General features: G+C 37.7%; 1 protein-coding gene across 4 annotated transcripts in view; it reads right to left on the reverse strand.

Moving 5' to 3' along the window:
- Positions 1-7,054: 7,054 nt before the first annotated feature.
- Positions 7,055-18,787, reverse strand: part of LOC116732982 (phospholipid-transporting ATPase ABCA1) — a 188,758-nt gene continuing 177,025 nt past the window's right edge. For all 4 annotated transcript variants that reach the window (XM_032583600.1, XM_032583601.1, XM_032583602.1 and 1 more), the window contains exons 49-50: positions 15,845-16,088; positions 7,055-8,562 (exon numbers count right to left, since the gene is read on the reverse strand). In XM_032583600.1, the coding sequence (XP_032439491.1) occupies positions 8,434-8,562; positions 15,845-16,088 (373 nt within the window). In that variant the 3' untranslated portion in view covers positions 7,055-8,433. The remainder of the gene's footprint in view (positions 8,563-15,844; positions 16,089-18,787) is intronic.

Here is an 18,787-nt window from a genome sequence, read left to right on the forward strand (position 1 = left end):
ATATATTTAAAGGAAAACATGTTCAGTAGCATTTTGGTCTCTGTTTGTAGCTACAGCACCACTCTGATCAAACCTGAGCAGACTTGGGCAGGAAACGGTTGAAATGTTACATTCAGAAGAGGGGAAGCACATTGTCTGAAACAGTTTCACCGAAATCTTTCTATATCAGTTTGTGGAGATTGAACTTTTTCAATATTTATTGGAATCCACTCAAACTGGCTCAATTAGCATGACGCCTTGGCTCAGAATATTCATTACAGGCGCTGATTGTTTTAATTTACTCAGCATCTGAAGCCACAGCCAACAGCCTAATGCTCTACTTCTACGGACAATCGCCAATATTTATGGGCTTCCAAACTGGAAACTATCCATTAAACCGAGAAGAAAAAGAGGTTTTATCTCCGAAAATCCAAGTCATTATTATTTTAATTTGTTGGTGAAAATTCTCTGGCTGGTCAAAAATAATGAAGAGATGGGAGAAAGGATGATTTTTTATTTATTTTTTTTTACTTCTTGCCTTAGTGGTGACCTCCTGCCTAACTCTATGACAAGAATTCATAATATTATTAAATGGATACTACCAATATCATCCCAACTCAAACTCTTAAAATGATAAGTGAATAAAAGCACGAGTTCTTATTTAGTCAACTAGACCACAAATAGCTGTCAAATTTTAACATAAATCTTTTGCTAAAGGATAAACCAACAAGTTATTGTTCAAAATGGATCAAAATGTGAGAACACAAGATAGTTAACAAACAAAAAGCAAAATATTTTAGTTTTTTGGGAGTTAAGCAAAATAACACAGTTATACACAACATATTGCATGAATAGTTTCTCTCATCTACCAACAATAACCACCCCCAAGCAAAGGCTGCAGACTTTTAGAACTGAGGATTATTACAGTTTAAAATAAGGTGGGGATTTCCTGCAAAGCTCACCTGTCCAGCAGATCATCAAATCTCCTCTGACCTCTAATCTTTACACTCTGAAGCCCCTCTACATTTTATTCACGGGCAAAATGTTTGGTGTTTTAGTGTACTCTCTTATGATCATGATGAGGCTTTAAGATCGAACAGAAAGTTTCTCACAGAAAGAAAGCTGCAGTGAAATGATTTAGTGGTAATAATAAATGATCAGTCTTGGGAAATAACAGGACAGCGTGTGAAAAATACTATGAGCGACTAGCTGCACCTTAAAAAAAAGTCAGCATCACCTGAGCAACAGTTCCCACTCTTTTTGTGCTGGCTCCAGGTCAAGTTGCCTTTTTTCCATCAGTTCATTAGTTCAATGCATTGTCATTTTGTTCCAGTCTCCTCCCATTTTGTACAACTAAACCATTGACTTTCAGCGTTATTAACCATTAACTTTTTTACTTTGGATTTTGGCCGGCTTTTCACACATTGCTGCTTCTGTTCGTCACCATTTTATGTTTTGTTTTTTGTGTTTACTAATCTATTTATCACTAGAAATATTTTATCCCTAAACATCTCTCCTAAATCCAAGGTATGAACCAGTGTTGTTTCAGCAACCAATTCAGAACTTAAAGTACTCAATTAAATTGTCTCTTCTGCTCTTCCTTCATCACCAGCAATTCAATAAAAAGAAGTTCCCATTTCTTCAGACAAATTTATGAAGCATACAAAAAAAAAGACAGTTTGACACTTTAAAAATATTATGTGACATCAGCAAAGTGAGTTTCAGAGTTGTCTCCAATTAAGATCAAGCTGTTTCATTAGACTCGAGTTGAATCCCATGATTTTTGTTCAATTACTATTTTGATTTCAATTGATTTCTACCATTCAGTTTATTCGTCTATTTAGATTATGTTCTTTAAATCTAGTTTTATTTATCCGCCTTTGTGAAGCAGTGATTTTTCTCTCTAGAAGGTGCTATATGACTAAAAGTTATTTACTTTTAAAGAATACCTAAAGCGGTGCTTACCCTTGTGTTGCAATTGAGATTGCAATTTCCTAAACAATCTACTCATCAAACAATAAAACAATTTGGCAAGAACATATAAATAGTATTTAAAGCATTAGCAGCACTTTCTCCTTGTTTCTGTGTGTTCAATTTTCCTTCTGTAATGCAACCCCTACCAATAAACTAACATGTCGCACCGGAAAAAAAAAATACATTGAAATAATGGTAAAAAGTAACAAGTACCTTAACATCTGAGATTTTATCACCTCAGTAGGGTTCCCAATTGGGCGATCATGTCGCCCTGTCTGGCACTGTGCCGCAGAACTCTGTGTGCTAAATGAGAAAAGAAAGCAAAGACAAGTGATACCTGGCAGACGCCCAAGGATTTAGACAAGGTGCTTAATTTATGGAGAGGACTTCTTTGCCTTAAGAATGCATTGTATTAAGGAAAACTCACAAATTACAAAGAAATGAACGTACTTTTTCAGAAAGTTTGTCCAGAAAACATCTGTTTTTGATTGGTCCAAGGTGGTATTGTAATTTTCTGAGACACTGAATTTTGGGTTTTCTTTACCCGTAAGTTATAATCAAGACAATTGCAAAAAATAAAAGCTTGAAATGTTTTACTCTGTGTAACAAATCTCTATAAAATGATCGTCTCACGTACTGAAATGACTGGCAAGAAAAACGTCACTTTTACAGAATATTTGAGATGTACTAGTAACAGACACACAAGACTTCCAGTACGAGATGTAATTGTGATATTGAATTAAAATTCAACTGGTTTTACTGTGTGGGAATTCTAAAAATTAAATGTGAGCCTTGAACTCGCTCCAAAAACAAAAATACAGAGGAAGCCTACACAGGAAAAAAAAAAAAAAAAAAGCATCGGTGCAACAGTTTGACAGGAAAATGAAATCATCATCAGACACCTGGCAGACAAAAACGTCTTTTCTGCTTTCAGATGAAGCCACTCCACTAACAGTGAAGTAAAATGCCTAAGGCCCAGTCTGTGTTCTGGCATCTTGTAGATTCAGGAGGAAGAATGTCGAATACAGAATAAGCAGAGCTCCTGTTGAAGAGAAAGAAGGAGAAGAAAAAAAAACTAGAAAAAGTCAAGTAAATAAAACAGCATGAAGGAAATTAAACTAAAGAGACTTTTCAAACTGGGACTCAAATGACTCTTTGGACAAATAGAACTGTGAGCAAACATTAATTCAGAGTCGTATTACAATTTGTGCAAATGTTGATTCACTTTGTCTTGGAAAAATATTCAGAACCTAAACAGATTCACTATAGTTTGCAACACACAATATCGCCATTCGAGGATTTAACAAAGAATGCAAACTATGTTAAGCTCCACAAGCAAACCGCAAAGTATGTGACGAGGGTATCAAGGTTTTATTAGGACTCCCGATGTGGCAAGTAAACCGCACAAGAATGTTGTTTAGAACTTGAAAATCAACTGAAAAATTAGTTTTGCAACACATGAAGATGTTGAAAGTGGGTAGGGACCGGGAAATTAATGACTAAGGAAACAGTGAGCAAATAAAATATTACCTGAACAGGAAAACTGTTTCTGCAGGGCAGCATTTTTCTTTTGCAGTTTGAGTAGAGAGAATAGTATTGAGTGGAAAAGCAGAGTCACAAGGGAGCACACAGTGTAAACCTCGACAAAAGGCCTTTATTTGTTCATCTAAAGAATCATTAATAGCCTCTTCAATAAAATACTTTTGCAGGCAAGGCAGAGTGTTTATGCATGTGCAAAACAAAGTTGTAAAAATGAAAAAAAAAGTTATTGTATTGACGAAACACTTGCAATATTTTTATGGTATGAAGAAATCGCACCATCTACCAATTCTAGAGTTTCAACGTGGTGGAAAAACAGCTTGACCTGTTTCAGATCAGTGGGGATTAACAATATTATATATATTTACTATGACATCTGCCACATTAATCGTAGGATATTTCCTTAGTCAGACATTCACACAAGCGCTACTATGAGATTACTATACATTTACATATAAGATGTGCTGTAGGTGACCTGCCCAGGGTGACCCTGCCTCTCGCCCAGAACATTAGCTGGAGATAGATGGGCACCAGCACCTCCCGACCCGACGAGGGACAAGGGTGTTAGAAAATGGATGGATGGATGTGCTGTAGGTCATTGACTTCCTCTGTAGATGTGACAGGCGACATGATTTGTAATCCTCAATTAACGTTTTCCATTGTTCTTTATTTTATTAACCATATTTTAACGTGACTTTTGGAACACAAGACCTCTGTTTTTTGTGACATCTTTTTAAACTGGGATTTCAGTTTTACAAAGTTACTAAAAAGTGACACTTGATTAACCAATGACTATTAATCACTAATGGTATTCGACATCTTCTAGACCAGTGGTTCTCAAACTTTTTTCAGTGATGTACCCCCTTAAAAATATATTTTTAGTCAAGTACCCCCTGACATGGGCAAAACATTTTTGGAATTAAAAAGGGGTACAGTGCTGTAAAATCACTGTCTGATTTATTACAGCCAAACAACTTATATCAGTGAACCTGACAAATACATCCATATTGCAAACATTGCATGGTTAAACAAAAAAGAAAAACAGAAGACGGTGACCACCAGGAAGGTATAAAACCAGTCAAACCGTTTTATTTTAAAGGATATTGAAACTAAATACTGAATATAAAATTCAGTGCATGAACACACATTTATATTTTATCGAACTTTTCACAAAATAATTTTTCCCAAGACTTATTATGAGGAGTCTACTGATTTTTTAAAGATATTTTGAAAAGCTTCACGTACCCCCATTTGAGAACCACTGCTCTAGGGTGTCCCTACGCTCTTTCAGGTCTCATACTGATGTTTCCAGTTTTGTTAGAGCCAAATTATAGACAGCGTTTCACCAGGAGACCTAGAGTGAGGAGCCCCGCCCCTTTCCCCCTTACGCCTCAGACAGAGTTTGGGGAAAAAGATGGCGGTCGTTCTTCGTTCGCTAAAGCTGTTCTTGTTTACAGGTTAGTAGTGTGAAGCTGGTGGAAACTGTCCCCGCTAAAATGTAAATTTACAAGTTCATTCGGTGCTGATTTCGTAATTACTTGCTAGACGTGTTTAGACGTTCGAGGGAAAAAGAGTGATTTTGTTTCATAATTACGGTTTGTAGCTATATAAAACAGCCGTTATAGAAGTTTGCTACATGTATCTAAACTTCGATACACTCTCCGACCCAACCTTATTAAGATTTCGGTGGTATCCTGACGGGTTGTGTTATCTTTTGATAGGAAGTGTTAAAGTTACTCTGTTACATGTACCGGAAATCAGTTCTCATCAGTTTCAAACATTTATTATAGACGTTACCACTTTTCCCCTACTACCCTGTAATTGATTCTACTGTACTAGCTTAAGCTAGATCTAGTCCTCTAAATATGCCCATATTAAATTATAGAACTAATAATATGATTACATTTTTCAGAGTTATTACAATTCAAAGAAATTAGTAGCCTTACAATTTCACTGAACTTGAGGAATAGTTTTCTTTTTATGTAAATCTGTAAGATTTAAATCGATTGTTGAATTGTTTTGATTTGGCCCATGGATGCTGTCACAGCTGGTGTGGGCTGATGTTGTTTATTGAAGTAGATGGAATATGGTTGTTTTGGAGCAACGGAAGGACACATGGACATGAATGCACAAAGGAATGTTCAATGTATGATTGCATGATTTCATGATTTTGACAATTTGTAATAAAACAGACAGAGTTTGGGGAAGAAAACGGCGGTCGTTCTTCGTTCGCTAAAGCTGTTCTTGTTTACAGGCTTCCCACTCGGAAGAAAGGAGAAGAAGAGACAAAACAAAACAAACATCAATTGTTACAACTGTTTCAATACAGCTGAGACATGTCACATAGGTATAAAAAACATTTTTTCTGAGGTAACAGCCTGCGATGTCATCGATGACATCACGTCCGTCCCTGACTGTCACTGATGACATCAGACCGACAAAACGAACGTGATGTCATCGATGACATCGCAGGCTGTTCCTTCAGAAGTGCTTGAATAAGACGACCACGTGGTAATGTGAAGGCCTGTGAAGGCCCTCGCACCGAACGTGGACGCGAGGGCCTGTGAAGGCCTGGGATCCTTCAAGGACCTGGCCTGTGAAGGCCCTCGCACCGAACGTGGACGCGAGGGCCTGTGAAGGCCAGGGATCCTTCATGGACCTGGCCTGTGAAGGCCCTCGCACCGAACGTGGACGCGAGGGCCTGTGAAGGCCAGGGATCCTTGAATGACCTGACCTGTGAAGGCCCTCGCACCGAACGTGGACGCGAGGGCCTGTGAAGGCCAGGGATCCTTCATGGACCTGGCCTGTGAAGGCCCTCGCACCGAACGTGGACGCGAGGGCCTGTGAAGGCCAGGGATCCTTGAATGACCTGACCTGTGAAGGCCCTCGCACCGAACGTGGACGCGAGGGCCTGTGAAGGCCAGGGATCCTTCAAGGACCTGGCCTGTGAAGGCCCTCGCACCGCCACCTGGATGCGAAGGCATGTGAAGGCCCTGGCCTGTGAAAGCCCTCGCACCAGCACCTGTATGCGAGGGCCTGTGAAGTCGTGTAAAAGTAGTAGAAAAAGTTGAGTACCTTTCTACTGTTTCTACTCTCTGCTCCTTCCATGCGTTGCTCTATCTAGACACTTCAAAGTAAATGAAATGAGTGCAAAGACATGGCCTTTAATTAAAATGTAACGGTTTTCTGCCACATAAAGACAACTACTTTGATGTAATTCTCCTATAAACATGTCCTAAAAATCTGCCAAATGTTGTGAAAAACAGCTCAAATTTTAACAACTTGCTCAAAGCTGTTTTTTTTTTTTTTCCCCAGCCCAATGTGATCAATCGAAGCCCAGTTGGGCGGAAACCCATCCAACCTGGCAACACTCGATACAGGATAAATCTCTTATTTTTAAACTGAACTGAATTGAATTGAAGAGACTGGAAGCCAGGACAAGGATGGTAACAGCAACAAGGGCAAAATTAAGTAACAGTTGCAATCATAACATATTGCTAACATGAATGTTTTTGTTCATTTCTGTTTTACGGAATCAAATAAAGATCAAAACCAATCACAATTAAGGATGAGTCGTTTTTTTATTTTGACATAAAGCCCTGTATTAGAATCAACACATTGTCTTATAGAAGTATTAAATTGTTGATGTTTAAAGCGCACATATAATGACACAATGCATTCATTTTTATTGTACATTCTTTGTTTCACACATTGTCTGGGCATTAATGTGAAAATGTCAAACTGACACTTAAACTAGCATATCCTTTTAAAAACGATACGAACATAAATCAATATAGATGAAATAATTCGTCAAGGAATAAAGTAAAACAAAATGAAACCTTCTAAGGCTCACACAGCCATATACATCTGCAGATGATTTCATAAAAAAACATTATGGTCTCTTACATGAATGACTGCTGCATCCAATGCAGCATCGAGAGCTTTGAAAAGTGCTGTGTGTAAACGCATGTAGGCACACAAAGGATATGTCGTCCTCTTTAAATAACTAACATGTTGACACCTACTTGACTTTGCAGTAACCTCAGAGTCAGTCCTTCAACATGCCTCTAATTGACTGAAAATGTTCAGACGTTCAATGCAAATGCATTCCACAGATGTCATTTGTTGTCTGAAAGTTATTACTGGAGTGCCTGTCAGCAAATAAAGCTGCTGCGCATGTAGGCGATTGTGTCGCTTCAACATTCCCACATGGTGTTTGCAACACAACCGACTGAATTACATCGAATGTAAACAGACGATACACGACTTCAAACAAAATAAGGCGTCCTAGATGCTGTGCAGTTATCTATGCATAAGCTGGAAGATTTGGCTCAATGACCAGGCCTGAGGTATGTAATGATCAGCAACAAATCTCAAAACAGACTGCTTTCTTTTCGGTCTGTAAACCTTTGAAAAAGAAAGTTCATGTGCTAAAAATACAGCACAAATCCTTTAAATGTATACAGTTTTAAAGAGCCAGTAGAGTCACTTCACTTAAGTTGAAATCGATATGTTTAGTGCTGCGCTCTCATTTTTACAATAAGAGATTTTTATTTTTACCAATATCCTTTTTACACTTGAACACAAGTTTAGAAAATACTTCAAAACAATCCTACTGTAAACGCACTAAAAATGTAATTCATTTTGATAAAGAAAGAAGCAACGCCAAGTAATAGTATTAGAGCAACTGTTTAGTTTTTAACACAAATTTAGAAGCACAGAGGAAAATTCAAATATCAAATTGCAATAAAATGTTGAAATAAATAAATTTAAAAACCCTGATCATGATGTGTTTTTCTATAAGCGTCTACAGGAAGCCTGATTTCGCAGAACAATCTGAGTAGTAGCTGTTAAGAATCCAATTATTGCGATGGTGCCAATAAAACCTGTTTTTCGAGACTTATTGCCGATTCATTCAGGTACAGTACATAGATTTCTCCATTAGGCGTTCTCCGCTTCCCGGGAGGCCCGCAGCGACCTCATTGGCAGCTCGTCTGTGACGTCGACTGGGTTGCTGTAGGCCTGAGAGTCATCCTCCCCATGCTGGTGGCGTGCAAAGTTCACAAAGACCTGAAACATCAACAACACATCGACAAAAATCAAGACAAATTCCATTTCTCAATATAATGTTTCTTTCCTCTTTTCTACTGGTTTTGAGAAAAAAAAAAAAAGAAAGCCAGAAACAGTGATTCAGCTGGCAGCTTTCATGTGAATGAGTTGCCGTACAAAGGCCACGAGGCATCAAGCAGACGTCTGGACTCTCACAGTGAATGTCAGCTTGACATCTTTGACCAGCTGAGAAAGAGAATAAAACAATCATTCTCCTCTCTTGTGATGGCAATATATTATAAGACAAAATCAATCCTATGGCTTTCATAAAAAAAAAAAGCTGTGTGGGTTTCATTGTGCCGTATAAACACCAGGCTCGCCGCAGCCAGCTTCAGCGGTAATGGCACGGCAAAAAACTTTTACTCCGCAGAGCAAAAGCAGCAAAGAGGATCGTATAAAATGATAAGAGCATTGCTTTTTCATTAAATGGATTTCAATGGCTGTGTGAAAGTAAAAGCATGTGATTTATGAGGCTGCTTTTAAAATTATGGGGATAAGGAAAAAAAAAAAAAAAGAATAGTCATCTAGGCCAATCCTATCAGAGACTACTCAGAGTTTCTATCAATTAAAATGCTCTTTATGGTCACAAAATATGCTCTGTTAGGAGGCAAATAAACTTGAGCAACAGGGCTTGAATTACCAGATGAACACATCAGTGTTGTACTGAGCTGAAATATATTCTTTTGTTTCATGAAACACTGATAACTGGGAAAGAGAGTTCTGTTAGCATTATTCTGTTTTAATTAACTAATGAATATAATCTGCAGCCTATTGTTTATTTTTTTTTTATATCTGCAACAGCATTATTAAAAGAATAAATGTTAATTATGCTGACATATTTAATTTGTCAATGAGAACATTTTGTGAATTCACTTTGGAAAATGTGGTCAGACATCTTACTGTTATCATGACAGTGAATAGAAATAAAGCTGTAAAAAAAAAAACTGGAAAACATAATAAAGTTCAGTTCAGAAATATATACAGAAAAAGAAGTTTTTATATGAAAATGTAAAGAAAATAAAGAAATGTAAAATTAAAGATGACAAACAAAAATTGACAAAGCTGAGTTAAAAGAAAGAAAAGAAGAAAAGTTGTGTTTGGAGAGTTAAGATAATTCCTTATTGTAAAAATGCTTCTTAATAGAACATTTTATTTTATTAGAAAGTCTGCTTATTTCTGCTCAGGTATCCACAAAAAAAACACTTCAGGCCCATGTGCTAAGTGCAGCGCAGCTCTGTTCAGACCTGCCAACTCTCACTTTTGGACCATGTGGTCGAGGTGTGTTGTATGAGCTCGGCTGCTAAGGGAGAGCTTCAGCAAATTGGTTCAGGGAACGGTGTGAAATGTGGTGATTAGCTCAGCTGTGTATGTTTTAATTACTCTCCGTTTATTAGCAGTTATATGTTGGGAACCTGAAACATCCCCTGGACACAAGTCCTGACGGCTAACACAGAGCATTAACAGGACCAGTGTCTCCTTTGGTAAATGGTATTTGCCTTTCTGTGCCTTTCAGAGCGCACATGTTGCAGCTTAGTACTAAAAAGCCAGGAGGATAAAATGGCTGAGGCAGAGAAGGAAGAACTGTGTGCTTTTTATTTTAAAGAAAATGAATGGACTGAGGTCAGACGGAGGAGTACATCAATGTAACAAGATTTATTTTCTGAGGAACGTAAATACGAAATATAAATAAATAAAGCATCTAAATGCCAGGTATCTGATTGCATTTTTGAGCCGAGATAAATATTTAGTATCAGTTGTCCACAAAGTTTTAAGTGCTCATGTTCAGATTTATGTTTAAGGAGAAACTTCTCAAAACTTGCATCGATGGAAAAGTAGAATGAAAACCTGCTGGAACATTAATAAATCAAATGATCAATTTGTGGTTTTCACACCCCTTGAGTTCAATGTATTTTTAGATGGATTTTACGGTAGACCAACACAAACTACCGCATGAGTTTATGATGATTTATGGATTTCAAAATGTTTTCCTGGAAGGTGGGGGAGTGTGCTTCTATTCAGCCTCTCTACTCTGAACTCTCAAAAAAAAAGAAAAAAAAAAAGAGTGCAACTAAATATTTTTAGAAGTAGCCTAATGGAAAAAAACCTAAATCGTCCTCGTGTTAATTCAACATAGATGGGTTAGGGATAAAGTTTTGAGGAAGTTTATATCAGGAATATTTTATAAATTGACAGAAAGAGTAATGAAATGAATATTCAAAGATGACACTTCCAAGAAAGAGCAACAACAGGAATGCAAGAAGGGCCACCGTTTACGCTTAAAATATGGCGGTGGCAGTATCATGTTGTGGGGTTGCTTTACGTCAGATAAACTGGTGAGATGGATGTAGTCAGACACATACTATTGAGGTCCAGTTCTGAGATAAACTCATCTATCAGGATTTTAAATCTTGTTGCGTTTCCAAAACAAAGACACAAAATTAGCTCAAATGATAAATCTGCGTGTGTCATGTGACCGCTGTATGCTGGGAAAAATCATAACTAAGAAACAAGCAGCAGAGCCGCTAAAGCTCAAGTACGCAAGACTGACGTCAACTCTTCAGCACTGTGCATCAAGGTCAGGCTTGTCAAAGCATTTTGTCAGATGACAGTGAGTAAGAGGATAAGAATGACAGTAGCAACAAATACCCTCTCTGCCCATCTCCGTGGGCATCTCTGACCCCGCTGCTGGCTGATATCGGTTTGATATGCCGAGGCACGCTCAGAATTTGATATTCACACTCAAGGCTGCGCAGTTATCCAGCAGAATATCCAAGTAGTGTTTGTGTTTAACTTTCCATAAGACCAATAGCTGGAAAGGTCTTGCATGGTGCAGCACTGTTGACTGAAAAAGATAAAAAGAAAGTGGATACATCTTGTGCTGTGATGAGTCCTATTTTTTCGCTTCCCCTAATATTCCCTTTTATTTATGTATCCAGGAATGACATGAACATCATGCACCGGTGCAACTCGGTGGCATTTCTGTGGTAACAGATGGATATAGGCATTAATTACATTACGGAGGGTAAACTCAGGTGTTGATTTGGAGACCACTGAGGCATAACGCAGGAGGGGAAGGACGTCATTTACACAATTAACCTCTGTTATATAACAAAGGACATGTTGCAGAGTGCAAAGGGATTTATCTAGAGATCATACACACAATCTGCCAACACACTAATGTATTGATGCAAAGTTCTAGGTTGGGAGTTCACTTCACAAAGGAAAAACAGAAAAAAACCTTTAGTTAGTGATCAGGATGTTGGCTTTAGCCTAGAAATCAGATCAGAAATGTTTTGATGACTGGAGTCAGAAACATTTTTTTAGCTCGGTTCACGGGTCAGTCAAAAAATGTTTTAAAGATCTTTATCTAACCCGTGAATGCACCATATCTACCTTCATCCATATTACTGTTCTGTGTGGATACTGTTAATGTGCTAATTTTAGTATCTGTGAGGCCCTTAGAATGAAATCAGATGAAGCGCAGAGATGCTACGAGTTGTTTAAGAGGAAACAAATTTTTCTATACCCTATCGAGACAAGCTTTTTCTTGCAGCTTGAAAAAGCTGCAAAAAAAGACAGAAATATATAGAGTCCAATCAGTAGAATAAGTTTGATTTGGATCTTCCCATTTATCTATAAGCATAATCCCAGGTACCCAACAGGGGATGTTGATTTCACCCATTTATAGATGTTTCAGCCTGAAAAAACATCAAAATGAAATGTCCACATGTACCCACAATCTGTCGCTTGTATCTTGAAGCCATATTATGATCCAAGAAAAGGTCATTTTCAACGGCTGGGCCTGAGGATGCATCATGGCTGTTGGTCATGTGCTCTTTTGAGGGCCTGAGGATGCCCTTTTCATTAGTGATTTGTCCTAAACTTTGTGTCGGGGCCATCAGGAAATGTTTGGTAAAATTAGTATTGTTGTTTATCAGGATTATAATCTGAGCAATCTGTTTTAGACAATTTATAGAGAAAACTTGAAAATAAACTATTCCAGAAATGCAGCATTTACCACAAGCAATGGTTAGAAGTTAATCCAAGAAAGCAATTTCACATCTTCCCATGGTCAGTGATAATATATGTTTCCATCTGCTCATTCATACTGGCCAAAACTATATCACATTATGTGTACTAAAAAAAAGCTAAGCAATAGCAGTGGAGTGCCAAGACTGTTGTTCTTGCATGAATCCTCATAAACAAATATTCATTTGGCAAAAAAGCAAAATGTTGGCATAAAGCAATAAAAGACGATCAGTCCCACCCTTAACAGGCTGCATGAAAAGTGTTCTTGGACTCTATTTTTCTGCTAATGGCCCCACATTCTTATCTATCCACGTCTTTACAGTTACAACTGCTTCACGGTCCAATAATATCAACATAAACTGAGCATAGCACCTTTAGCAACAATGCATGACACATCTTGAAAAAAACTATTTGTTTCCTTCCTACTCATCCTGCTTTGGTGACAAATCTGAACAATTTTTCAAATATTGTCATGATAACGTTTCGTCTTCTGGACCCAGACTGTCCACTGAAAGACAAGTGACACCGTCACATTCTCCTTTGAGATCCGCACCGTCCCCACAATCACCATCACCGCCACAGCCGTTGGCCGTGTCGATCAATATTAATTGTAGTGCAAGTTGGGTGTTATACTATAGGTCAAGGCTGTGCTGTATAAATCAGCAGCTGAAAGGTGACTGTCTGGGTCTCTATTGGCTCTGTACCCCAATCCCCTCTGTGTTATAAGACCCTGACCTGCTGGTTTAGGTATGATTTATTTACTGCCTTTTATCTGGTAAATATTGACCAGAGCACAAACTGCAGCAGCTGACACAAATGTTCAGAGACGTACTCAAGGTTAGCAGCTGCAGTACGGCTGAAGTTGAAACATGGCTCGAGTTAAACGCTTACCATAAATATTAATTAAAGCATTTACTTTCTGATGTATGTTTTAAATACTTAATTAGATGACTAAATGACTCCTGAAAGATGTATTTTACACAAATAATACCCACAAAGATGGCATTCATCCCAAATTACAAGCCATCCACATGGGGATCGTGTTCATAAAATTCTGACAGTAAAATTCTTAATATTGCTGCAGCATCCTTTATATGGCGCAGATAATTTGATTAAAATACAGCAGAGAGACCGTAAAGATGCCTCCCATCTGTGTCTGTTTTTGCTCCTCTCTCAGCGAGGTGGACTCATGACCTTTCTAGACCTACGAGAAGTCATCCCCACCTCCCCGTCTGGTCATCTGCTGTGGAGCTAATAGAGGGTTTGTAAGACCAATCACACCCACACTCACCACTCACTGCCTGATTGTATCAGACCTCTGGGGGCGCGAGGAAAAACACAAGGTGAAGACAGTCTGAGGCATCCAGTACTCTGCTTATTTTCAACAAAAAGCTGCAGCGCTTGGGATGAAATAAAGAAAACATATATAAAGCACTCCCCGCATTTTTTGGGCACATCAGCTGAAAACGTGTCAAAAGTCTTAAAGTAAATAAGAAATAAATTAATCTCTTAATGCAGCAGAATAATCACGCACAAAATAAATTTGATAAATCCAACATAACTTTACATACATTAATTCAGATAGGAGTAAAAGTCTGATGCAGCATTGGATCAGATTTCTCTAACAAATATTTTATGCTATTGGCAAGAAAATACAGTATAGCTCGATCAGGATCCAAAAACACATGGCTGATTAATGCAGAAATGAAACAAGTGTAATGGAGGGACTCGGGACTCTGGAGGATCTACAGAGATTGTGGAAAGAGGAATGGTCAGCAAAGACAAAGTGTTCTCTTAAGAAGATGTACAAAATATTGTCAGATAAACCCTACAAAAAACTGTGTGCTTTGGCCTGACGGAAAAAAAATATTTAGCTTTTTGGAAACCGACAATTCTGGTGGGTCTGGCATGAAGTAAAAAGAAAAGATGACTATGCAGAAAAGTATAAAGTATCTGATGCGGAAGATCTGTCACGAGGGACTTGTCATCAATGTGTGTTTCAGAAGATACTGATTCAAAATAAAATGGTTAAATAGACAAAAATCTGATCATTGGACATAAAATCATCGTTCTGCAATGAACAGAGGTAAATCCTATAGGAAACCTGTGAGGTGAGCTGAAGAACAGAGAACATAAGAGAAGACTCAAGATGATCTAGAAGAATGGTTCTCAACCCTGGTCCTCATGGATCTCTGTCTGTCACGTTTCAGGCATGTCTCTGCTCTAAAACAAATGATTGTATTCCCTCCTAAGCATGCCACAAAATGCTGCAGAAGCATGTTAATCAATACTTTAAGTCAGGTGTGTGGAGACGGGAAAACACTTAAAATATGAAGGACATTATATGCGTCTGCAGACGTCAAGATATGAGATCGGTACAGTAAAACTTTCTTGGCTATTAAGTGCTATTGGTTACTTGAAAATTCCTAGAGTGCACCACTGATGGATTGTTGAAGTAGTAATCCAATAAGCTGAGCTAATATAGAATTATTGGTAAATATCAGTCTATTTCAGGAAAAAGAATTTCGGGGTCAAAATGTCTCCCTTGTACAGTAAAACTAGCTAAAAATCAATAGTTTGCTCTCAAGCGTAAACACAGAAAATATTTATCATTCTCAACATCATCATTTATTTGTCAAAATGCACTCCCGAAGAACTTCCCCACGAGGACAAAAGTGAAGCTCTGGAGTTTGTACTAATAAATCTGGGTAATAGAAAATCAATCACCACCAAAGTAACTTCCTAAAGTAAAGACTTGTTCTTTTATTATGTACTACTACAACAAAAATGTGTTTTAAGTCTCTTGTGTGAAAAATGAGACTCACTTTACACCGTCAGTAAATTGAAAGAAAGAAAACTAATGAAATGTTAAAAGTTGAGCTGAAAAATGCTGATAGTGTAGAAGAATAATGTCAAAAGTGAACACAAAACCAAAACTATGACTTTATGTGTCTGACCCATTTCAAGCTAGAGGTATGTAGGCAGACTCAAATCAATACGGATTTTATGCACACAGTGTTATGTATAAGTTTTGTGTAACATTTGCAGAAACTTTTCAAAACTTAAGTCTGTAAGCAAATTTAACATGAAAATGTGGAAGCATATCCTATCATTTAATCCTGCTTTCATTCACACATTTCATGCATGATCCATGATTTAAAACAAGACGAAAAGATTTTAATTAATAAAGTGAGGCTTTTTTAAAATGTTTTACCTGATCCAGAGTTGTCTGGGACACAGAGTAGTCCTCCACGCCCAGCCTGTGCTGATTGCTGGTGAAGTGGCTGAAGATGCTGGCCAAAGCTCCCTGTGTGTATGGGAGTTGGTACTGGAGTGTGTTGTGGTGTTTCTCCTTGAGAACGCTGTCTGGGAAAGTCAGCTGGACAAAGTCCTCGACTGGTTTGAGGGCAGGAGGGGAGCCGCCGACACGCACGATCACCGTGTAGCCATCACCAAATCTGGAACAGAGTTAGTAGACATTTGGCATTTGATTTACATAATTTCTATGGTGATTGAATAAAAACAAGGAAACATGCAATACTGACCATAAAGTACACAATATTTAACTTGATAGAAAAAAACCCCTGAAAGTTGTGACAGGGATTTGCATTTAATTCCCAAAGGTCAAAACTTGTTCCAAAGTTTGTGGAACAAGAGCTGCTGCCCTCCATCTTTTAGATGCATCCCCCGTTTCAACACACTTGAACGAAATGAGAGATTCTTCATGAGAAGGCTGCTGAATCTGATGACACACTGAGGAGGTGTGATGTTTACTTTAGGCTTAAAACATGTAGAGATCAGACAATATTTATTAACTTTTTTGTGATTGTTCAGTTAGGTAATCTTTAACTAACCTTCATGCGAAACATCCTAAATTTTAACTAAAAAGAGCAATACTTCAAAAGGTTTGAGTCCAAACAGCAGCTATGTCACTTTTTTGAAGAATTATCATAAACTCTTAGCCTACTTCATGAAGTCATACAGGTTCTATTTAAGTAATTTATTGATTCTAGAAGTCTGGCAGTAGCCAGGCCTGAGTATTGCTTGTAAACGTGCACCCCAAAACTATAGCTAAGAACAGTTAATAACATTATCACATATTGCCAGGAAGTGCCTGCAGATTGGTGACCTTGTAATCGGTAGGTTTTTGAAACTGCTTGTTTTCCAGACACCAAAAAACATTGACTTATTGTCAGAAAATGACTGACAATTAAGTTTTTTAAGTGCTTAGACTGTTTTTAGAAGCAACTGAGATGCAAAATAAAGTACAAAAACAATGCAATAGTAAATTTTACATAATAGGTCCCTTTTAAGCTTGGCTGAGAATAAGGGCAGTGTGTCGACATGTTTTATATTTTTTTATAATCTGTTATAAACTGCTCATTTAAATATAAAAATCACTAAAAATGTTCATTGTACTAAAGCTGCAGCAATGCTTCAGTACTGTAATTGTGTCTAATTTTATTAGTGTACTTCCACACTCAGTGGCATTAACAGCACCTCTCATAAAGAGGAAGTCTAAAAAAGTGGTAGTGTCATCATTGCTTGGTGACAATACAATAAAATAAAATAATTCTCAAAAACATTAACAAGCCCAATGTAATTAATATTTTTGCTAAAACTATGCATAAAAAGTCATCACAGACATAAATATTGTCATAAATGAGCCTAAACTCTAAACCTAATTAGCATTCCATGTCTTTGAATATGTTATGTCTGCTGAGCAGCAAATAAAAACTCTGTGCCTTGTTATTCTGTCATTAGTACTCCTATGACCCCTTGTTTTCTGCCTAATTAATTCCCTGATGTTGGATTTACTCTCAGAAATGTCCATTGTGGCTTGTACTGAGCTTCATGTAACGAGTGTTGGAGCCCCCTCAGTGACAATTAGAGATGTGGTGGATAAACCAAGCCTGCGTGATCCCAAAGGGAGGGAGGAGGAAGTGAAGCACTGCTGCTACTGAAAGACACAAGCAAGCCTCATAGGTGGCCAGGATTCTTGAGTCAGAACATGAGAAAATAGACTTAAAGAGTCAAAATGTGGCAATATTGTAAGTTACTATAATTAATGAGCATTAGATTTTATTAGGAATTGTATTGTTTATGTTTAGTGGTTTCAAATCTGGTTTGAACATGAATTTCCTTGACATCATGCAGGTAACAACACTATTTTAATAAATGCTTGTAATTTCCTGAAACATGTTTTAGGAAACCGATAAGCATTTATTTCCTACATAAAAATATTCGAGCAGTATTTCATTAAATATTTTTCGTCTGCTACAGACTTCTTGGAACAGTAAACCACTAACGTTACAGTTTTGGTGAAACGAGAAAGAGAGACGTTTCCAAAGACCTTCCCAACACGAGCACCTCAACCGTGCAAAGTCTACAAGTTTTAGCAGGATGTATAAAAACTTTCATCTTCAGACTGATCACAGCAGTCAACCTCATGCCTAACGCCTGTGACAACTTCAGAATATACAAACCAGGTCTCCTGCATTCCCAAAATGTGACTCCTCCAAGCAAAATAAATATTTTGCAAAGGCAAAATATTTATTTGATTAACGCCTTACTGATTATCTTTTATGAGCGGGGCTGTCTGTGTGGTGTGCTGATGTATTTTCCTTCTGTCAATTGCATCCTCTCTCTCCCATCAGTTTGTCTAAAAATGTATCATCAATACCAAGAGTTTTGTTTTCAAAACGCTACACAAGATTTGCAAATATGCCAAATTGTAGCCCAGGGGCTAATTTCTACCTGCTTGGTCCTTGGCAGTTTTTCCAATACTGCCAATCTTATCTAATCGGTGTGCACAGCAAGTCACATAACAAAGACATTGTCTATGCAGTTATCGCTCCATAGGATATCACAAATAAAGCCAAACTTTGTCTCCATAATTAAATGAGCTAATAATAATTTCAATGCAAGAAGGCTCAAACAGGAATTTGGAGTCACAGAGAACTCCGGTGCTGTTTTGTCTGTGTGATAATGCACATAAAACACTTTTAAGCAAGCAGCCTCCTTTAGTTTTTTCCACTGAATAACACATTTTTGATTCAATGGAACTTAAGAAAAAGTTTTCCATATAGGATTTTTTTTTTTTTTATCATCATAAAGAAATAAATGTGAAACTGCCTGAGTTCAAACTTTGGCTGAA

The sequence above is a fragment of the Xiphophorus hellerii genome, chromosome 14 (genome assembly GCF_003331165.1).
Source record: "Xiphophorus hellerii strain 12219 chromosome 14, Xiphophorus_hellerii-4.1, whole genome shotgun sequence".
Classification (NCBI taxonomy): Eukaryota; Metazoa; Chordata; class Actinopteri; order Cyprinodontiformes; family Poeciliidae; genus Xiphophorus; species Xiphophorus hellerii.